The sequence below is a fragment of the Molossus molossus genome, unplaced genomic scaffold (genome assembly GCF_014108415.1).
Source record: "Molossus molossus isolate mMolMol1 unplaced genomic scaffold, mMolMol1.p scaffold_m16_p_21, whole genome shotgun sequence".
Classification (NCBI taxonomy): domain Eukaryota; kingdom Metazoa; phylum Chordata; class Mammalia; order Chiroptera; family Molossidae; genus Molossus; species Molossus molossus.
Genome location: NW_023425357.1, coordinates 17873300 through 17896577, shown reverse-complemented (window position 1 = coordinate 17896577; position 23278 = coordinate 17873300). Strand labels below are relative to the sequence as shown.

The following is a 23278-nucleotide window of genomic DNA, read 5'->3' as shown; positions in this document are numbered from 1 at the left end:
TATTGGTTTGTTTATTTTTCCCCAGGTATAGTATTTTCAATGTCTCTTCCAATTTTCATTCAGACATCACTGTCTCCACTACACCTAGTACCGGGCATAGTCTTACCAGGTGTTAATGAATACACCTGTGTAATACACCCCCAGGTCAGGATATAAGACATTCCCACACCCCAGAAGTTCTCTCACAAGTCCTTCCAGTCTTCTTCCTACTCGAGACAGCCACCTCTTCTGGTTTTTATTGCTATACTTTTATTTACCTGCTCTTGAACTTTGCATATAATGGAACCACAGTGTTTGTACTCTGTGACTCACTTTTTTCGCTGAGCATAATATTTTGAGATTTATCCATGTTGCATATATCAGCAGTTAGTTCCTTTTTTTTTTTAATCCTCACCCAAGGACACTTTTGCATTTATCTTCAGATAGAGTGGGAGGGAGGGAAGGAGGAAGAGAGAGAGAGAAACATCCATGTGAAAGAGACACTTCAAGTGGTTGCCACCCATGTGACCCCAACCAGGCCGGGGACAAACTGCAACCGAGGTATGTGCCCTTAGTGGGAACTGAACTTGGGACTCTCCGGTCTGCGGGTCAACACTCTAACTGCTGAGCCAAACCGGCCAGGGCGCGGTTAGTTCCTTTTTATTACCAAGGATCCCACTGTTCGTCCATTCTCCTGTTGGTGGACATTTGGGTCGTTTATGTTTTGGACTTTATGAATAAAGTTGCTGGGAACATTCTCAGATAAGCCTTTTTGCAGATGTATGTTTTCATTTCTTTTGGGTAAATACCCAGGGGTGGAATTATTGGGTCGTAGGGTCATGTGTTTCCAAAGTGGCTGTCTGTTCTGTGCACTTGTCAGCAGTGTGAGAGCCAGGGCTCCCCGACTTTGCCAACTCTGGGCAGTGTCAGGCTTCGTAGATGTCAGTGATCCTAGTGGGTGTGTAAGGCTGCCTCATTGTCACTAATATGTGCTTTTCTCCCCTGGCCAGTGTGGTTCAGTTGGTTGAGCATCATCCCATGCACTGTAAGGTCACTAGGTTGCAGGCTGGATCCCCAGTAGGGGGCATGCAGGAGGCACCGATTGATGTTTCTCTCTCATCTGTGTATCTCTCTCTCCAACTCCCTTCCTTTCTCTAAAATCAATAAAAACATATATATATATATGTATTTTTTTAATTGTATTTCTGTGATGAGCACTTTTCATATACTATTGGTCATTCAGCGATTTTCTGGTATGAAATGCTTCATGAAGTCTTTAGTCCATTTATAAATTGTGTTGTGTTTCTTTTTATTATTAATCTGTAGGTATTCTTTATATATTCTGGATAATAGATCTTTGTCACAAAGGTTTTGTGAATCTTTCCCCCAGTCTCTGGTTTGTTGTTTCACTTTTTAAACTGTTTTTTAATAAAGAGAATTTTTAATGTTGATAAATCTGACTTGAGAGTGGTAATGGTGGGCATCACCGACTTCTCAGTCTTGGGGAAAGCATTCGTATTTTACTGTGAAGTCTGATGTTAGCTGTGGAATTTTGTAGATACTGTATGTTTGTGTCTTTTTATTATACAGTGGGTTGAATAGTATTAAGTTATTTTCCTTTATCTGTGGAAATGATTGTATAGAGTTTCCTCCCTTTATTCTTTATGTCTCTCCCCCTTTATTTTGTTCATGTTTATTAGTCACACTGCTTAAAGTTTTTAATGTTTCTCATTTCCTGATCTTATGATCCTTCAATAAACTTCTTGGCTCTGATGTGTTATTCTTTTTATAGATTGCTAGGCTTGATTCGCTAATATTTTTAATGGGTTTTGCACCTTAGTTTATGAGGACCACGGGCCCGTAGTTTTCGGTGGTGTCCTTGCTGGGCTTCTGCGCAGGGCCGTGCTCAGCTCCGCGCGCGTCTGGCCGTGCTCCTCCCCGGCCTGGGAGCGGTGGTGCCCGGCGGGCCTGCCCTTTCCTCTCGGGTTTGGTGGGATCACCGCGTCTCCAGACTGGACCTTTCCAGGAAGGGGTGTCGTTAAGGAGTCAGCTTCCTCAGTAGCTAGAGTACTTTTGTTATTTTCCTTTTTGCTCCTTCTGTCAGTTTTAATTTTTAAAGGAAGTTGTTTATTTTATCAGAATTGTCTAATTTATTTGCATAGTTTATAATTTTCCTCATCCTTTTCATGTTTCTAAGATTTATAGTGATGTCTCCTTTAAATGTCTGATATTGCAGTTTATGTTTTCATTCTTTTTCTTGATCATTCTTGTTTTAGAAATTTATCAGTTTTATTAATCTTTTCAAAGAACCAACTTTGTTGATTTTTCTCTAATACACCTGTACTTTCTATTCCATTAACTTCTTTATTATCTCCTTTCTTTAGCTTCATGATATATTGATATTATTGTTACTTTAAACAGTCAGTAGTCCTTAATTTGTTTTTTAATAGAGTGGGAGGGAGGGGGGCGAGAGAGAAACATCAATGTGAGAGAGACACATCGATTGATTGCCTTCCTCACGAGCTCAACCAGGGCCAGAGACCAAACTGCAGCTGAGGTACATGCCCTTGACTGGACTCGAACCTGTGACTCTTTGGTCCCCAGGGCTGACGCTCTAATCCCTGAGCCAAACCGGCCAGGGCTCTTAATTTTTTTTTTTTTTAAATAACCCATGTATTTCCTTTTCTGGTGCTCTTCATATGTTCCTCCAGGTCTGTGCTCCCCTCTTGGGTTGTTTCCCGTCAGACTGCAGAACTTCCTTTGCTAGTTCTTACAGCGCAGCTGTGCTGATGACAGATTCTCTCAGCTTGTTTCACAGAGAATGTTACTGCATTTTCTCTTTTTGGAAAACGTAGTTTTCCAGATGCAATTCACATACCATAAAATTCACCTGTTGTAAATGATTTAAAGAGTAGTGCACTAATCATCAGAGAGATGCAAATTAAAATGGCTATGAGGTATCACCTCACACCTGTCAGAATGGCTGCCATCAACAAATCATCAAACAACAAGTATTGGCAAGGCTGTGGAGAAAAGGGGGCTCTAGTACACTGCTGATGGGAATGCAGACTAGTGCAGCCACTATGGAAAGCAATAAGGTGTTTCCTCAAAAAAGTTAAAAATTGAACTGCCATTTGACCCAGTGATCCCACTTCTAGGATATATCCAAGAATCCTGAAACTCCAATCAGAAAGACTATATGTACCCCTTTGTTCAGCACTATTTACAATAGCCAAAATCTGGAAACAGCCCAAGTGTTCATCAGTAGATGAGTGGATAAAAAAGCTGTGGTAATATACACAATGGAATACTATGCAGCTGTAAAAAAGAAAGATCTCTTATCCTTTGAGACAATATGAAGGGACCTGGAGAGTATTATGCTAAGCGAAATAAGGCAGTCAGAGAAAGACAAATAGCACATGATCTCACTTATTTGTAGAATATAATGAACAAAATAAGATGATGAACAGAATAGACCCAGAGACATAGAATTAGGGTTCAGACTGACAAACTTCAGAGGAGGGAGCGGGGGGGGGAGAAGGGAAGAGATAAACCAAAGAACTTATGCATATAAGCATAACCAGTGGACATAGACAACAATGCTGGGGAAGGGAGAACTGAAGGAGGGTGTCAGTTGGGGGAAAAGGAGAAACGTCTGTAACAAAAATTAATTAAATAAATAAATTAATAAATGAGTAGTGCAACCATTATCTCAATTCTTGTTCCCACACCAGCCCTTGGAAAACCACTGTCTTCTGTCTCTGTAGATTTTCCCTTTCTGCACCTTGCACGTAAACAGAATCATATATGTAGTCTTTTGTGTCTGGCTTCTTTCATTCTGTAAAACATCTTTGAGTTTCATCCATGTTGTACCGTGTGTATTAGTAGTTTGTTCCTTTGGTTCCTGAATAGCATCATATGTATAGCTGTCCCACATTTTGTTCACTCATTTACCATTTGATGAGCATTTGGATCACTTCCAATTTTTGTCTGTTAAGAATATTACTGCTGTGAACACTTGCACACATATTCTTGTGTGGACATGTTTTCATTTACCTTACATAGATGTGTAGGGGTAGAATTGCTGCTTTGTGTGGTAAAGTTATGTGTACAGTTTTGTTTTGTTTTTTTCCTCTCTCAAGGACATTTTTCCATTTTTGTTCAGATAGAGTGGGAGGGAAAGAGGAAGAGAGAGAGAGAGAGAGAGAGAGAGAGAGAAACATCATTGTGAAAGGGATACATCTAATGGTTGCTTCCCGCATGACCCCAATCAAGGCCGGGGACGAATTGCAACCAAGGCACGAGCCCTTGACCAGAATCGAACCTGTGACTCATTGGTCCGTGGGCTGATGCTCTAACCACTGAGCTAAACCAGCCAGGGTTATGTTTAATGTTTTAACAAACTGACAACTGTTTTCCAAAGTGCTCTATTGTTTACATTCTTGCCAGCAGTATGTGAATGGTACATTTTCCCCACATCCTCACTTGATTATTGTTTTTTTTTAATTATTATTATAGTAGACATAAAGTATCCCATTATGGTTTTAATCTGCATTTCCCGAGTGACTAATGATATTGAGCATTTCTTTCTTTCTTTTTTTTTTTAATCCTCACCTGAGGACACTTTCTGCATTTATCTTCGGATAGAGTAGGAGGGAGAAAGGGAAGAAGAAAGAGAAACATCGACATGAGAGAGACACATTGAGTGGTTGCCACCCACACGACCCCAACCGAGGCCGGGGACAAACTGCAACCGAGGTATGTGCCCTTAGTGGAACCAAACCTGTGACTCTGGTCCGCAGGCCAACGGTCTAACCGCTGAGCCAAACCAGCCAGAGTGATGTGGAACATTTTTTCATGGTCTTATTTGCATCTACAGATCTTCTTTGGTGAACTGTCTATTCAGGTCTGTGGCCTATTTTAAATTGGGTTTTCTGTTTTCTTATTGAATTGTAAGAGTTCTTTAAAGATTCTGGACACAGGTTCTTTATCAGATACATGGTTTGCAGATATTTTCTCCCAGTCTGGCTTGTCTTCATTTTATTACTGGTATCTTTTGAAACACATGTTTTTTAATTTGATGAAATCTATTTATCAGTTTTATTTCTCCCATTGAAGTGACTTGGCTTCTTTTTCAAAAATCAAATGGCTACCAATTCATGGGTTTATTTCTGAACCCTCGTCTGTTCCATTGATCTTGTGTCCAGCCTTACTCGGCATCACACTGCACTGATCACTGTTTCAGAGTACGTTTTGGAGTGGGAAGTGCGAGTCCTCCACCTTTGTTCTTTCATTTCATGTTCGTTTTAACTCGTCTGCCTCCTTTGCCTTTCCATGTAAATTGTAGAGTCAGCTTGTCAATTTCTGCAAAACAACTTGCTGGAGTTTGTGGGAGGAATGTGTTGAAGTAGCTCAGTTTGGGGAGAATTGCCATATTAACAGTGTTGAGTCTTCTGATCCATAGACATGGGTTATTTCTCCGTTGATTTAGCTCTTCTCTCTTTTCCTCTTCTTTGACTGTAGTTACCGTATATTCGATCGTCTCATGTTGTCCCACACATTGCTCACGCTCTATTCTTTTTCTTTTCTTTTCTTTGCTGTCTATGCTTCGGTTTAGATCATTTCCACTGACTCATGTTTCACTTATTTTATCTTTTCTTCTGCTGTGCATAGTCTGTTAAGTCTATCCAATGACCTCTTAACTTCAGATACTACATTTTCCTGTATTATAATGGTTCTTTTTTGCAAATCTACTTCTCCAGTGAAATCCTTTATTATCCCTCATTTTGTTCATCTTTTCGTCTAAATTCATTAGCCTATTTATTGTAATTATTTTAAATTTCTTTTTTTTTTATCCTCACCCAAAGACATTTTTCCATTTTTTTGTTCAGGTAGAGTGGGAGGGAGAGAGAGGAAGAGAGAGAGAGAGAAACATGGATGTGAAAGGGACACATCGAGTGGCCGCCACCCGCACGACCAACCAGGGCCAGGGACAAACTGCAACCGAGGTACGCGCCCCTAGCGGGAACCGAACCTGGGTCTCTCTGGACCGCAGGCCGACGCTCCAACTGCTGAGCCAAACCGGCCAGGGCTATTTTAAATTTCTTGTCAGATATTTCCAACATCTGGATCTTCTGAGGGTCTACTTCTCCTGACATTTTTTCCCCTTAATGATGGGTCACACTTTTCTGTTTCCTTATATGCTTTGTAATTTGGAGGGATGCTAGTCATTGTCTTTAAAAGGATGTTATTTTTTTACCCAGAGAATGTGCCTTTCCTCTTTCTAGCAGCTAAGGTGAGGAGCTAATTACTGTCATCCAGTTAGGAACCAAGATGGGCAGGGGCTGAACTGCAGCATTAGTTTCCATTTATCCCCGAGTTTCAAGCGTGAGCTCTGTCTGCATTCAGTACACTGGGCCCCCAGCACCACGAGCTCTCTGCTCTGCGTCCTGACCATGAGCTCGCATGGCGGTGCTGCAGTGGAGGGAGCCACAGAGTGAGCATAATGCACCAGTTATTGTTTTTTTATCCTCACCCAAGGATATGATTTTAGAGAGAGAGGAAGGGGGAGGGAGAGAGAGAGAGAGAAACATTGATTAGTTGTCTCCCATATGCACCCTGACTGAGGATTTAACCCACAACCTAGTTATGTGCCCTAACCAGGAATCGAACCCACCACTTTTTGATATACGGGACAATACTCCAGCCAACTGAGCCACCTGGGCAGGGCATGCCAGCTTTTCTTAGAGGTTAGGGGAACACACAAGAACTTCACCTGGTGAGCAACTTGAAACATCTTTGTATTGAAACAACAAGCATTTATTAAACTACAAAATTAACTTAACTTTTCCGATATAACAGAAGATGTCATCTGTTCAACATCTGTCACATGTTCATCTGTGCCAGGCACTGTGTTGACTCTCAGGCTTACCAGTGACCACTTGGAGGAGTCTGAGGTGCCAGGTGGCACATACCTCCTGAGGGTGGATCGAGACTGAAACCTTGTCTCTCTGTACTTCTCTCCCAACCCTCTCCCTCCTTACAGGTCACTCTGAAGGCCAGACATGAGTGTCCCGGCATTGTCATCCTATAAAAATGAGATACCCTTTTAAGTGGGAGCTGCTTACAGACCCTTTAACGCTTCAGAAAAGGAGCAGCGTCTATTAAGAACACTGTTCGTGGAACCGGAGGCATCCGTACCTGTGTGCAGGTTTTCTAATCTTCTTGCTATGTACTGCTTTTTTCTTTTCAGGTTTGGGAAAAGTTCTTAAGTTCTGAAACTCCACGGATTAATGTGTTTATGGCAGTGCCTACAATATACACCAAGTTGATGGATTATTATGACAAGCATTTTACCCAGCCCCACGTCCAGGATTTCGTGCGTGCAGTTTGTAAAGAAAAGATTCGGTAAATGAACACGGTACATCTGCCCATCCAGAAAGTCTTAAAGATCAGCAGATATCACATTTCTAGTAAATAAGTTCTGCTAAGTTTTAGGAAGCAGTGTTTCTCCTTTTCTGTAAAATATATATCTGCATATTTACATTCTGCATATAGCTACATTCTCTGTTTATCCGTGTGTATTCTATATCTGTATCTCTCTCCTGTCCTTCTGTAGATATCTATATGCATGTAACTCTCTCCTTGTATTCTATCCACTTTCTCTATCTGTTTGTCTTTGTCTGTCTTGTGGCAGAGTTTGAAGGACAAGGATGAGGACAGCAAACTGACTGTCTTGCTCCCATCCTTTCTGACCCCACTTTACATGCCTCCCCAGCTCCTGCTGAATCACTTCTCTCCACCAGTCTCTGGGCCTTTGAGCCCTTCCTTCCTGGGGTCCCAGCACACCCCTCCTGACAGAGGTGCACCAAGACTTTGGGGTCCTTCAGGGGCAGTGCGTATGCTCTGCACTGTCTCGGGAACCCGTGGACACGGCAGGCTCCTCTCCCTGTTATACTGAAGAGGGACCCGCTTAGCTGCACCCCTAAATGGGTAGCTCGGTGAGTTTTCACAGGCCCTATAGACACACGTCACCAGAGGGACACGACAAGCTATGTCTGGTGTGCACAGCTTTTCAAATCCATGGTGAGTGAGCTGTTAGACAGACGTGAATTTAAAATTCCACTGTATTTGTGTGTGTGTTTCTGTGGCCTCCTGGCCGCTCTATCCATCTGATTCCTCGTCCTTAAGAACGCAGGAAGGGCACCTTTGTTTCCCTCAGAGAATTCTGGATTGCCCAAGACAAATATTTGATTTGGTTATGATTTTGCTCCTCTCCTGTGAGAGCATGTTGGCGGGACGAGAGCTCTCTTCGGATGCTGCCTGCTACCCGTCACCGGATGGCCACCCTCTCACACGCCGTGGTGGGGTCGGGCAGCTGCTGACGGGGGTGTCCAGTGCTCGGCCACCAACACAAGAGGGGACTGGGAGCACATTCTACCCAGCCCTACAGAACGCAGGGCAGGAATGACGTCAGAGAGGGAAACCAGGCTGATTTCTGGGTAACAGAGGCTCTGAGACCTGCCCTGTTTAGGCCTTGCTGGGGCGAGTCCCTTTGCAATGTACACCTTCGTGAGGAAACACAGCAGTTGCTTCTTCTCTGTCTCTAACTAGAACCCAAAACTTCCTCTCTCCACATAATGCTTATGTGACATGGTGCACCCCGAGTAGTTACGAGCTCTCGGATGCTCCGTGAGTGTCCTTGTCACCATCGTGAGCCCTTCAGCCCCAGCCAGTGTGAAGCACCTCCGCCGTCCCCAGCTGGACTGCCTCCTCTCGTCTGCCGCTCCTGCCCCGCAGGCCTGGAGCTCCTGCCCCTAATCTGAATTCTGTCATAATCATCTTATGATTACTGTTACTGTTTGTGAGCAGCATGTTAATTATTTGCAGAGTGCCACCAAAGACCCTAAAACTATTTTTTTCTTTTACCTTGATTGCTCATTCCTTTTGAAGACCTATTTAGATTCTAAAATATACCCAACACATTCTTTTCAAAGAATAAAGCTAAATTTTAGCCCCCAACTGTGGTTTTTATCCTGCATCGTAAATGGTGATGGTGTCTATTGTGCCAAGGATGCCGTCATCGCAGAAGCTAAGGTTGCTCTGGTTTGCCGGGTAGGTTGATGGTTTCGGGATCCGCCGCCCTGCCCCTGCCTGTGCTGGAGAAGTGGAAGAACATCACAGGCCACACGCTGCTGGAGAGGTACGGGATGACGGAGATCGGCATGGCCCTGTCCAACCCCCTGGCCGCAGCAGCTCGCTTGCCAGGTACACCAGGGCCTTCTCGGGGTGCCGGCCGGGTGGCCTTGGCCTCTCCCCTCGGGGCTCTCACTTTATCCCAAATGGCCGTTAAGGACAGCACAGAAAGGTGTTCTTTGTACCAGTGTCTTTTCCAGTTACCTGGGGCAGGGGGGCAGGTGGGAAGAACATGAACCACCAGAACCCATGTGCTTCTTCTTATTATTTTTTTTTCCTCACCCGAGGATATTTTTTCCATTTTTTATACAGATAGAGTGGGAGGGAGAGAGAGGAAGGGAGAGAGAGAGAAATATCGACGTGAAAGGGACACATCGAGTGGCTGCCACCCGCACGACCAACCAGGGCCGGGGACAAACTGCAACTGAAGTGTCCTTAGCGGGAACCGAACCCGGGTCTCTCCGGACCGCAGGTCGACGCTCTAACCGCTGAGCCAAACCGGACAGGGCCCCATGTGCTTATTATAAGAGTGCCTCCTAGAGTGGGGTGCTGCTTATGTCCAGGCCAAGTCGGCCACTGGTGAGAGCCTCCGGTCCTGGTGCCCTGAGCCACACAAGGCCAGTGGCTGTAGGAGACATGACCAGTGTGGGGGACAGGAGTGAGGGAACCACCACCTGTGCTTGGTGACCTGCACATGTCTGAATGACCTGCTGCTCGAGACGGGGTCTCGTCTTCTGGCCTTCCTGCCCAGCCTTCTCTATGATGTTCCGCTCTGACTTTCATTTATTTTATGTTTTTAATTCCTCACCCAAGGAGATGTTTTTAGAGAGCAAGAGAGAAACATCTACGTGAGAAATATCAATTGGTTGCCTCCCATACAGCCCTGTCCAGGGATCAAACCCACAGCCTACATATGTGCCCTGACCAGGAATCGACCTGCAACCTTTTGGTGCATGGGATGACATTCCAACCAACTAAACCACTCCAGCCAGAGTCACTCTGACTGTCATTTAAATAGACCTTTACATCCTGGGTCCTTAACAGGGAATCTTTAAACAGAGCCCGAGGCCCGAGATGGGACTGTACTCTGGTCTGCTCTTGGCCCTCTCTGGTCCTCACAGGAAGTCACCTCCAGTGTGGCCAGAACACAGCGACAGCTCATTTGAAGTAAAAATAAAACAACCCTGTGTCTGGAATTGTATCCGGACACCCATCTAGCTTGCACACACAGTGAGGTTCATCTCTCGTGTTCGGTTATGTGCATAGTCATGTAGCTGCCATCACACTCAAGATATGAAGGGCTTAATCACCTCACAACCTTCCCCTTTTGTGTGGTCAGCACCTCCTCCACCTCTTTCTGGACTGTCATAGAAATGAAGCCTACAGGACGTGGCCTTTTGGATCTGGCTTTCCTCACTTAGCAGGATGCATGTCCATTTCCATTGCCACGTGGGATTTGTGGTGTAAACAGGTCCCTGTTTATTAACCTGTTCACCAGCTGAAGGACGTTGGGCTGTGTCTAGTTCCAGACAGTTAAGAGCAAAGCTGTTGTAAGCAGTGTGTGGATTTGTGTGAGCGTCTATTTCTCGTGAGTAAACGCCTTGGAGTGGGATGGCTGGGTCAGAAGCTGGGTCTGTGCTTCACTTTATAAGAAGCTGCCAGACTGTCTCCAAAATAGCCCCTGATGTATAAGGACGACTTTTCCCACTGATAGATGAGACTGCGGCTTTGAGAAATCACAACCTGCCCAAGGCCACAGAGTGGATATGTGTCCGAACCGACATTCACGCCATTAGACAGGGACCCCCACTTTACTGGAGCACAGCAGACAGTCCAGTTTGAAGGAAAAGAGATGGGGCCAAAAAATGGGCAGGAGAGCCCAGCTGCTGTGGCTCAGTGGTTGAGCATCAACCCCTGTACCAAGAGGTCGTCGGTTCGATTCCTGGTCAGGGCACATGCCCAGGTTGTGAGCTCGATCCCCAATGGGGGGCATGCAGGAGGCAGCCAGTCGATGTTCTCTCCCATCGATGTTTTCATCTCTCTCTCTCCCTTCCTCTCTAAAATCAATAAAGAAAAAAAAAATGACAGGAGACTTTCTGGGCCTTAACAAGAGCAAACACAAGGCCAAGAAGCCAAGACCAGGAGGCAGGACAGGAAAGAGTGAGCTAAGAGCAATGTGGGGACCGCCTTTGAGAAGGGGACTCAGGGACTGTGCAGGCAGGTGTTAAAGTGCAGGTCGGCCCGGAGGCCCAGCGGGGCTCGCCCTCCAATGGTAGAGGGACCAGGAAAGCAGCCGCCCTGGACAGGTACACCAGGAGGGTCCCCCACTGCCTGATCTCTAGTTCCCTCTGACAAGGCGGAACCCGAAGACTCTGAAACCCAAGGTTTATTGGTGCAAAATTTCCTGAATCTTAAATTCCGGCTGCAGCTCTTACACAGGCCTCAAGGGCAGTGTGTGGAACATCAGAATGGGCACTGGCTGTAGTCTCTGTTCTCTACTCTGGAATCAAATATCCGCTATTGTTTTCTTGTCTATAAAGCAAGCCTCTAAAGTCGAGTGTTGTGCCAGTTTCTGGTTTGGAAAAAAAGTAAATAAAGTAACCTTCAACCTTAAATGTTAGAGTGCTACATGAGCCCTGGCCGGTTTGGCTCAGCAGTTAGAGCGTCAGCCTGCGGACCAGAGAGTCCCGGGTTCAATTCCCACTAAGGGCACTTACCTTGGTTGCACTTTGTCCCCGGCCCCAGTTGGGGTCGTGTGGGTGGCAGTCTGTCGTTGTCTCTCTCTCTCTCTTCCCCCATCCCTCCCTCCTGCTCTATCTGAAGATAAATAAATGCAAGGATGTCCTCAGGTGAGGATTAAAAAAAAAGAGTGGTACATGAAAATCCCTAAAATATCGCCTCTGAGCATCATTTCTGGAGAAGTCAGATTGAGAAGGTTTTCTTGGGGCCCTTTTGGTATTTTCTGTGCCCTGCGACTCCTGGGCTGGGGCTGGAGCCCAGCCTGTTCCCTTCCCACTTGGGACACAGCGGTGCCACTTCTCCTGGCTTTCCCACACCTCCCAGTGTGGGGAGTGTTTCTGGAGCTTCCTTCCTTTTTGTCGCCTGCACAGCCTCCGAACATCACTCCTACGGTTGCTTGAACGACCACCAGGATTTATTCAAAGGTTCTCAAACCTGATGGGGGCACGGAAGGGCAAGGTCAGCCTCCAAGGAGGGACGTGCTGCATGAGGGTGGATGTTTGCTGTGTGTTAAGTTCTGGGTCGGATCCGATCGTTCATTCCCTGTGTCCCATGCGGTTATCGTGAAGGAAGATGAATAATTCATGGCCAAGCGCTGCTGGGCCTAATGACGCTCTAATTGGAGGTTGAGATCAGAGGCGCTAATGGCTCCTGCAGTGGGACTCCGTGGAGCGTTGACAGGAGCTCCAGGACCTTATCGGCCTGTTTCCATTCTCTGGGGACGAGCTGCAGAGCAGCCTCGCTCCCCAGATGCTGGACCGAGCTGCAGGCCAATTAAAGTTATCTAGGAAGAGCAGACAACTGTTTTACAGAGAGGCGGAAAAATGACACGCCACTCTGACTCTGGCCAGTGCTGCTGCCAGATGGATGCTGGGAGGGCAGCACTGTCTGCATGGTGCTAGGAGGGGGCACAGTTCACAGAGTATCAGGTGGGGGTGCTGTCGCCGTGGTGCTAGGTGGGGGCGCTGTCCTCGTGGTGCTAGGAGGGGGCACAGTTCACAGAGTATCAGGTGGGGGCGCTGTCCCGTGGTGCTAGGAGGGGGAACAGTTCACAGAGTATCAGGTGGGGGCGCTGTCCTCGTGGTGCTAGCAGGGGGCGCTGTCCACGTGGTGCTAGGAGGGGGCTCTGTCCCCGTGGTGCTAGGTGGGGGCACTGTCCTCGTGGTGCTAGGAGGGGGCACAGTTCACAGAGTATCAGGTGGGGGCGCTGTCCCGTGGTGCTAGGAGGGGGCACAGTTCACAGAGTATCAGGTGGGGGCGCTGTCCTCGTGGTGCTAGGAGGGGGCGCTGTCCACGTGGTGCTAGGAGGGGGCGCTGTCCACGTGGTGCTAGGAGGGGGCGCTGTCCACGTGGTGCTAGGAGGGTGGCCACTGTCCAGTTGATCCTGCTGTGCCAGGGCCAGGTCAGGGGTGGAGTGGGGTGTTTCCAGGGCTCCAGGGCTGCTGACCCCTGTCTTCAGTTTCTTCTCTGTGGACCTCACTTTTATGTATTAACAGGGCTGTGAAACTCAAGTCATTATCTCTGCCTTGAGAGTTTAACTCTTTTGTTGTGTTTGTGACGCCATGGTTAATTAAAATTCTGTCAGCACTTTTATTATAGATCTTAATGGTTTATAACTTTCACTTTGCAAGGAGAGATGAGGCCTTACTGAACAGAGCAGAGAGGAACAGGAAGAGTGTGTGTGTGGTGGGGGCAGTTTCTTCCTTTAAAAATGGAATTGAAAGGTAGCAGTCAGGTGGTGGGGGCAGGGAGGCTGGCCTTTTCTGCGTTTGAGGAGGAAAGCCGTAGGTCCCTCTTTGATAGAAATACATATTTGGGCTGGTTCAAGATGGTGGTGGAGCATAGAGGTCTTGCTCGCAGCACCTCCCAGAACCACACTGAAAGTTACAGCTAAATTGGGGGACCATCACCCTGAAATACTAACTGGAGCGTATCTGAAGAGGACACTCTGAACCAAGGACTGCAGAAGCCACATCCAGACCACACCTGTACAACAACTTGTACTGCGCGGTCAGCGTGGAGCCTCACAGGCAGCCAGCCTGAGGGGTGATCCCACACGTGAGCAGGCCAGCAGCAGTCAAGACCCAGTTCCAACGGCAGGGCCCATGTAACCCACACACGGGCAGTCCTGGAGCATCCAGCTCGGGACATCAAGAGATTGCACCCCTGGGTCCCAAGGACACTGCCCACACCAGGCCACCTCACAAGGACGGGGAGGCATAGCATTTCTACCTAGTACATAGAAGCAACACAAAGAGACATTAAAATGGGGAGACAGAAACAACCCCCAAATGAAAGAAGAGGAGGAATCTCCAGAAAAAGAGCTAAATGAAATGGAGGCAAGCAATGCATCAGCTATGGAGTTCAAAGTAATGGTTATAAGGATGCTCAAGGAAATAGAAGCCATGAACAAGAACCAGTCGGTCATGAAGAATACCACATCTGTCTTCAAGAATACACTGGAAGGCCCTGGCCGGTTTGGCTCAGCGGTTAGAGCATCGGCCTGCGGTCCGGAGAGACCCGGGTTCGGTTCCCGCTAAGGGCATGTACCTTGGTTGCAGTTTGTCCCCGGCCCTGGTTGGTTGTGCGGGTGGCAGCCACTCGATGTGTCCCTTTCACATCGATGTTTCTCTCTCTCTCTGTTCCTCTCTCTCCCTCCCACTCTATCTGAACAAAGAATGGAAAAATGTCCTCGAGTGAGGATGATTAAAAAAAAAAAAAGAATACACTGGAAGGAATTAAAAGTAGATTGAATCAGAGGATTGAATCAGTGACATGGAAAACAAAGTAGGAAAAGGCACCCAATTAGAGCAGGGGGAAAAAAGCCAAGAGGATAGTTTAAGGGAACTTTGGGATAAGATAAAACCTAATAAAACCCCTATTGGTTGGGGGGCGGTGCAGGAGGCAACCAATCAATGTGTGTCTCTCACATCTATGTTTCTCTCTCTCTCTCTTTCTCCCTCTCCCTCCTTCTCCCTCCATCCCTTGGTCTCTTCCACTCTCTCCAAAAAGCAATGGAAAAAATATCCTCAGCAGAAGATTAACAACAACAATAACAAAAGCTCAACTGTCACTAATCATCAGAAATGCAAATTAAAACCACAATGAGGTTACACCTCACACCTGCCAGAATGGCTACCTCAATAAATCAACAAACAAAAAGTGCTGGAAAGGATGTGGGGAAAGGGGAACCCTAGTGCACTGCTGGTGGGAGTGCAGACTGGTGCAGCCACTGTGGAAAACACTATGGAGTTTGTATTAATAAGGCGACTTTTGGAAAACCCCTAAGGATGGGGCTGGTTGCTAGGGGAACCAACCAGGTGATCGGAGGTTTGGAACTCAGCCCCGCCCTGACCACCTAGGAGGGGAGAGGGGCTGGAGGTTGAGTTAATCACCAGTGGCCAGTGAGTTACTGGATCATGTCTGCATAGGGGAACCTCTGAGGAACACAAGGAGGTACTGGGAGGGTTGCGCCCCTGGAGAATGTGGAAGCACGGAGCCCCTTCCCCCCCATACCTGTCCTAGGCATCTCTTCCATCTGGCCGTTCAGAGGTTGTATGCTTTATAACAAATTGATCTTTTAGTAATTAAACTGTTTTCCTGGGTTCTATGAGCCACTCTAGCAAATGATTGAACCCCAGGAGGAGGTTGTGGGAACCTCCGATTTGTAGCCAGTCGGACAGAAGCTGTGGGTAACATCTCTTGGGACTGGGGTCACTGAAGTGACCCACTGGAGGTTGTGGGACTGAGCCCTTAACCTTCTGCACATGAGCCCCCACCAGCTGCAGCAGATGGCCAGGCATGGCCTGGGATGGCCTCACCTCCGCTGCCCTGAGGCCTCCTGAGCAGACCCAGGCGGGCTCCCTTGTCCGCACACCTCTCTGGTCCCAGGGCCTGGATGGAGCCTCTGCTTCCTTCCTTCTGGGGAGGTGAGCTCGGGGCTCACAGCCGAGGCGGCGGCGCTGTCAGAGCTCGGTCGGCCCGAGGGGCCCTCCCACTGCGGCCGGTGGGCTCCCGAAGGGAGGGAATGAGGAGCAGGCTTTCCTTTCTGAGTGAGGCGGTCGGTCCCGCTTCAGATTCTGTACTTAAGTTGATGGAGTGCCTGCTGATTAAATAATCACATTCTGCCTGATTACTTAAGGTGTGTTTATGGAACTCTTTATCTCTGGCAGGTACTTGAAGAACTCATATCTGACCAGTCTCGGAGGATAATACATCAATTTCCAGTATTTGATGTGTTCTTGTTATTCAGGCTAATCACCCTGCCCAGCACTGCATCACCCTTGTTCAGGCAGCAAGAAACATCTCATTGATACAGATTACGGGAGCATTGTCAGCTGCACAGGGCGAGGGGCAGTGCCGGGGGCGCGGGCAGTGTGGCCTGTCTGAGCATCCTCCTGCGTGGACTCAGCCCTGCCTCGCACACACGGCCTTTCTCTTGTGCGTGTTATCTGCCCGACTTCTTTGAATCCTTTGTTCCGTAGCTTTTACACACACACTCATCGTAAATTATGACCCAACACTCCAGTCACTAAGAGCTAAAACCAAGGTCTGCCTACTGAAGTTTGACCATAACACATGAGTGATGGGAAACATTTGGAGACCTTGGACCCCAGGTGAGTGTCCAGCAGTCAGGGCTGTGACCCTTGCTGGTCGCCACTGGCACGTCCATCAGTCCTCATTAGACCGTGAGGTGCAGTGAGGAGCAATGTAAACAACAGGAGTTAAACTCGTGACTAAAAAGAGAGCTCAACAAAGAAAGGGATTATTTAATCTAGAAAAGATGGTGACCTTGAGGTCGGCTGGAAACCAGGTTTAGAGTGTGCAGAATTGCAGCTGGTCCTGACCGCACCCAGGGGCAGGCTGAGCCATCAGTGGGAGAAGCAAAGCTTGTGAGGTCGGAGGGGATTGGGCTCGGCCCCACCTCCGCCTTCACAAGCTGGTCCTTGTCTCTGGTGCCCATGTCTTGCTCCTGGGCTCTCGAGTCCTGAGTGTCCGAATGCCTGCGTGGCCACTGGCAGTCTGTGTACCACCAAGAAGAGGTAGGAGGATGCACGCTGTCTGATCCCTTTCATGTGAATGTCCAGAGCAGGCAAATTCGTGGAGACAGAAAGCAGATTAGTGGTTGCTGGGGGCTGGGGGACTGGGAGTGGAAATGGACTGCTGATGGTTACAGGCTGCCTCGGGTGATGGAAAGTTCTGGAACTAGATGGTAATGATGATGGCACGACATCGTGACTGTGCTAAATGCCACTGAATTTTCACTTTATAGTGATCAGTTGTATCTTGATACAGATTTCACTTTAATTTGAAAAATCTTTGGAAGCAAAAAGAGAAAAGGGGGAGGATTCTGGTCTGTCTCCTTCCAGCTGGGACGCCCAGGACATGGAGAAGCCATCAGGACCTCAGGTGCAGAAGACAGGCCAAGGAGGACAGGGCAGAGCTGTTTTAGCCAGTCGAGACTGATGTAGGAAACCTCGTGAAGAGTTTGCAGACCTGGCTTCGGAGACCTGACAAATCCTCGTTGATTTCAGCAGTTACAATAAAGGCCCTAAACCTTGAAGTGAATTCTCATAGACGCTGGGAGTTTGGTCTTGACCCCTCTGTCACGCCTTAGTCATGTAGTACAGTGGCTGTGGGACACGTCCAAGCCACATGCCTCTCCTTCGTAGGTTTGTGTTTGATTGTAAGCTGGCCCACCACGCCGGGGCCTTCGAGTGGGATGGAGACACTGAACAAACCATGGTTCTAATTAAGTGGAGCAGAATGCCAGCGACAGTACCCCACTGCCTTGAGGATCCTTGCTCTCCGCCCAATCTCAGCATCGGGCCTCTCGGGACTTCTCGGGACAGGTGCACTGCGTGCCCTTGCTGCTCAGCCAGGTGCTGCAGGACAAGCGGCAGCCGTCCGCACCCCGCCCCGGGTGCCGGGAGGCCTTCCTAAGGTGGCCTGAGGCTCTCTGGAGCATTCGGAGCCTCGCCTCATGCGCTGTTGGCAGCCGCGGGCGCTGGCGGCTGCGGCAGGGTGGGCACTGCCGCGCCCAGGGGGGCCCGTGCTCTCAGGTCCTCTCTCCTCTGCGAGTGACGTCCAGGCAGGATCTGAGCACCTCAGGTGTGCAGCCCTCCTTTGGAATCCCTCCGACCCCATCTTTCTCATGTTTCTCCTCTGCAGGTTCTGTGGGGACCCCACTGCCAGGCGTTGAGGTGCGAATTGTCTCAGAAAACCCACAGAAGGAGGGCTACCCCTACCTCCTCCACGTGGAGGGAAATGAGAGAGACACCAAGGTGAGTCACGCTGTTTTCCATTGGTGGCACGTGGGCGTGGCACGTGGGCATTGCACGGTCATGACCACCAGCAGGCCAGTCACAGAGGTTGAAGGTCTCTGCTTTGGAGGTGGAATCCCACTGCTCGGGGATGGCCCTCCTGGATGATAGAGATGCTGGCTGGTGTTCACCGAGGGTGCCCACTGGGGTCTCTAGGCACTGCCCACGGTGTGGACAGCCTAAGAGGGTAACCAAGGCCCACCTGTGCCCCGACCTCCAGTGCTCTGCCTGGCTTCTCCCTGGGCTCCATGCACCAGGGTTACTTTGAGGTGGGTCATGGCAGTATTGACTGAGGACAACCCAACTTAAAACAGATCAGTGTAGTGGGATCTGGTTAAAAAGTCTATGCTGGCTGGACTCTGGTGCCCACTCCGAGTGGACGCCGACACAGACTTCCAGGGCAGGTGTGGCCACTCCAGCGGCCTCGCGAAGGCTCTCTGGGCAGATCCCCGGAGGCCTTTCATTAAGATGCCCCATTTCTACTGAAATCTTCTGTATTATTCTAAAAGTTACAAGGGTAGAGAGGAAAGGAACACTGTCTATTGTCTTAGTTCAGTGAAGATTTTCATAGCTACAGCTGTGCTGGGCATAAGTGAAGAGGAGTCGCAGGAAAGTTTAGGGCTTAGTGGGAAATGGAATTTTGACTTAAAAGGAAATGATTTGCACTACAGCTGATTTCCATATGAGACATCACCTGTGACTGGTTTCTGTTACTCAGAGGTTTCAAAGGATGACAGTAGTGAGTCCCCATTCCAGCTCATCCTTCTTCATGAGCGCGCACACCTGTGCCAGGAGAGGCTGAGGCCATGCTCAGTGGGTCCAGTTTCCACATTTGAAATGGGAGGGTGGAGGAGATTGTTGAATGTTTTCATGGGAGCAAACAGGTGGAACTTGGATGCTTTATAGTGTAACTTTACGGCCCGGCCGGTGTGGCTCTGGATTGAGCGTCACTCCATGGACTGAGAGGTCCCAGTCCAATGCCCAGTCAGGGCACATGCCCGGGTTGCAGGCTCACTCCTCAGTGGGGGTGTGCAGGAGACTGCTGATGACGTTTCTTTCTCACATCGATATTTCTCTCTCTCTCTAAAACATCTATAGAAACATATAAAAACCAATAAAATGTAACTTGACAAAAATTTCAGAAGGGCATCAAAAAGTAGGTATTCTGTTTACCCAAGAAAAGCCCTTACCTGGGCCCTCCCTAGGCCCTCTCACTCAGCCTCTACTCCCAGGTGTGATGACCTCTGGACCCGCCCGGCTCCTGCACCGCCACCCGGAGGGCCGAGCCATTGCCCCACCCCCTGACCGCCCTGTGCAGAGCTCTTGCCTCTGCCCTGCTGGCTCCTTTTTGCTTCTTAGCCTGTGCCCTGCACCACTTCTCCAGCCTCCGCCTCCCTGTGGACGCCCACCCACAGGCCACCGGCCCTCCCCGTGTTTGATGGCTGCCTCCCCGCTGGATGCTTAGCCTGCGTACCAGGTCAGGGATGGCCAGCAGAGAGTGCAGGCTGGGGTGTGGGTTGCAGGGACACTGTTCCATCAGGAGGTCCCCAGCAGAGAGGAATGGTGTGGGTTTGTGGGTCCGTCAGATGCTAGTGGCACAGGCAGCACCCATGACTGCTGCCTCCGCCAGGTGCCTGTCACCTGATGGCGCGGCCTCCATGTGCACCTGTTCTGCTGGAAGAGGCAGAGATAGATGCTGCCAGAGAGCAGGGGTGGGGGTGGGAGCATCTCCCTCTTAAATTGCAATACAATTTAATTCGCACCTGTGGTGGCAAACAGCCGGCCAGCTGACAGCTCCTCTCCCATCCTTGATTGTTTCAGTCTACAGAGAGTTGTGCACCGAAACTCGCTTAAAATAGAAAAAGCCGTAGCCCTGGCCCAGAGCGCTTGACAACCAGGAGAAGGAAGCACTCGCTTCACGGGGTGGGGCTCCAGGGCCGTGGGTGCCACTGGCTAGGGCTCTGAGGAGACAGGGGCAGGACAAGGAACCAGGGTCTCCTCCTCCCTGCATGGTGAGCTCCACACAGATACACCCTGGCTGTCTAAACGTGAAAGTAAGGGGATTTAGCGCTCGTGAGGGTGTGTTCTAGAACATTTTCAGTGAAGGGATCAGGATGACAAACAGCTCAGACTGGAGCTGCCCTGGTGGCCACACAGAGTCTGAGGCCCACCCCATGGAGAGACTCCAGAGGGCCTGTTGTCCCTCACGGGGTTACGGTGGACCTGGACCTGGTGTTTGGTCTTGTGACCAGTGAGGCCGCGCTCAGCACAGGCTGCCCCTGGGGCGACCAGAACCACAGGAGGACCCCTGGTAAAGTCCCGGCTGCAGGGACCTGCTTCTTTCTCCGTGTCTTTCTTGGAAGATGCCCCGCCATGACACTCTGCCTGAGCCCACCTCCGGGGCTGTAGGACACTCATCTCTAGGGTGTTACCTTCGAGGGCTGCAGACCAGAAACAGGGCTCTGTGGTCTCTCATGGGGAGAGTGAGGACACCTCCCTCTGTGTTTGATGGTATTTAGCAAGCTACTTTTATCCTTCAAAAGTGAGGACTCAGTTTTCACCCTCTGCCCCCAGGACTTTGTGGAGTAAGAACAGAGCAGTACTCAGGCAGTCACCTGCATGGAATTTTCCATCCGGGTGTCCCACCCCTGGGACACGGCCTCAGCTCCAAGCGGACACAGCCACATTGGCCTGCCTGTGCCAGCCCGTCGGCACCGTCGGGGTCAGGTGTCTCCTTGGCTTGTCATAAGGGCAAGTCTTCAACTTGGAAATGCCGCCTCCTTAGCCAGACAGGCAGCAGGCTCATACACCTGAGTGACAGGCCTGCGGTCAGGGCAGGTAGCATCTGCCAGAGGGAAGTGTGCTGCGTGATGCTGTAGCGTAGACCAGGGAGGCCGAGGGAGGACATCTTCACTCAGCACCTCCCTGGAGCCAGGGCTGTGGGCACTGTGGCCTCGGCTTCCCCCATCCACTCCTTCCTTCCTCACCCAGGGAGCACACGAGGAGACCCCTCTGGGCTGGCACCAAGCCCCGCGTTGCTGCCAGGATCCGCAGGCAGGAGTCAGCAGTAATGCACCCATCATGGCAAGCACAGTGCGGGGCGGGTGGGGGGCGGGGTCCCTCAGGCCTCTGCACTACCTCTGCACTTCCCAGAAAATGGGGTGATCCCTGCTGACCCCTGTAGGCCCGGAGTGAGGGGCCCACACAAGTCCACATCACCCAGTAGCTGTGATGCTGGGGGGCTGGGGGTACAGGTCAGGAGGGCGACTCACCTGTCCTGGGGGTGTGGTGAAGCACAGGTGTGTGACCAGCAGCCCACGGGGCTCAGTTGTCCCAGCTGCCTGGGGCTTGGCTGCCAGCACTTCCTGGCAACTCTGTCCGGTGGGACAGCAGGCCGGCAGAGTGTGCTCTCCCCTCCCCTCCCGGAGGTTCTCTGGCTCCCTTTGAAGTGGTCCCACCTTCCCGGTCTCTGGCTGCTACCTCCCTGCTGGGCTGGGTTAACCGGGCTTTGTTTGCTCTGATGCCTCTTTCACGTGCTACAGCCTCCAGCTGGCTCCAGCCTGTAAATTGCGCTCGCGCTGTCTATTCTATTTATTTATTTATTTATTTTATCCTCATCCGAGGTCACTTCTTTTTTTTATTTTTGTTCAAATAGAGTGGGAGGGGGAGAGACAGAGAGAGAGAGAAACATTGACGTGAAAGGGACACATCGAGTAGCTGCCTCCCACACAACCCCAACCAGGGCCGGGACAAACCACAACCGAAGTACATGTCCCTAGTGGGAACTGAACCCGGGTCTCTCTGGACCGCAGGCTGACGCTCTAACCGCTGAGCCAAACCGGCCAGGGCTGTCTATTTCTTTCTTTCTTTATTTTTTGAAATTGCTTGCTTACATGAGAGCTGAGTGCCAGCCCACAACAACGGGGTCCATCTGCAGATAGGGCTTCACAGCTGCACTAGTGCAGAGGGGAGCCGGCCCTCACACTGCATCGCTTCCCGTGCTGAGGATGCAGAGGCCCAGGGGGTGAGCGTTAGCGGGAGCAGGACAGCGGCCGGCCGTCAGCTCTACCTCCTTCCATCTCTTGGAAATTAATTATCTCACAGCTTATCCATATGCAGGCTGTCACTCTGGACAGCAGACTGCTCTGTTGCCTCTCCTCTCCACGCCACCAGCATCTCCAGTCCCCTCCCCTGTCACTGCCATCTGTCACTACATGTGCCACCAACTGCTGCACATGACCCGCAACCCTCAGTGGGGCCTGGCACGCTCTGCCCACCACGGTCACGGCGCCGTCCCCACAGAGGCTCCAGACAGGAAGCGCACGACACTGAAGGGGGACTCACAAGGAAAACAGAGTCCAGCCCTGGCCGGTTTGGCTCAGTGGTTAGAGCGTCGGCCTGCAGACCAAAGAGTCCCGGGTTCTATTCCGGCCAAGGGCATGTACCTCGGTTGTGGTTCATCTCCGGCCCGGTCGGGGTTGTGCGGGTGGCAACCACTTCATGTGTCTCTCTCACATCGATGTCTCTCTCTCTCTCCCTCTCTTCCTCCCTCTCTCCCTCCTGCTCTATGTGAAGATAAATGTAAAAATACCCTCTAGTGAGGATTTAAAAAAAGAAAAGAGTCCACTGTCACCCTGATGTGCCAGGTGAACGCCTGTGCTGTGTCTTCCAGCTGTCAATCAGAGCCTGCCCCCGCCCCCACATACCCTTTAAAGGCGTGCTCTGGAATGCAAGGCAGGAAGCCCCGCCTTCCCATTGTCTCATCCTGCTCAGATAACCAGTCTTTCTGGTCTAAGCAGTGGGCAGTGCTTGACTGGGCGGCCCTTCAGGATGCCGGAGCCAGCAGTCAAGGAAGGGCCTCTAGGGACAGGCGCTCTGCCATGTGCCTGCCCGGGCTCTCACCTGCCTGGACCCTGCACCTTCTCGTATTCCCTCCCGCACCGAGGGCAGAGCTGCTTTCTCCTCGTGCAGGGCAGGTGTCGGGCTCCCCGGGGCTCCCCGCAGCACCTGCGCTGACGCTGACGGAGGAGCGGAGGAGCAGA

General features: G+C 50.0%; 1 protein-coding gene across 1 annotated transcript in view; it reads left to right on the top strand.

Moving 5' to 3' along the window:
* Positions 1-23278, top strand: part of ACSF3 (acyl-CoA synthetase family member 3) — a 64135-nt gene that overhangs the window by 17561 nt on the left and 23296 nt on the right. The window contains exons 4-6 of the mRNA XM_036275856.1: positions 7232-7386; positions 9098-9246; positions 18085-18197. Coding sequence (XP_036131749.1) covers positions 7232-7386; positions 9098-9246; positions 18085-18197 — 417 coding nt within the window. The remainder of the gene's footprint in view (positions 1-7231; positions 7387-9097; positions 9247-18084; positions 18198-23278) is intronic.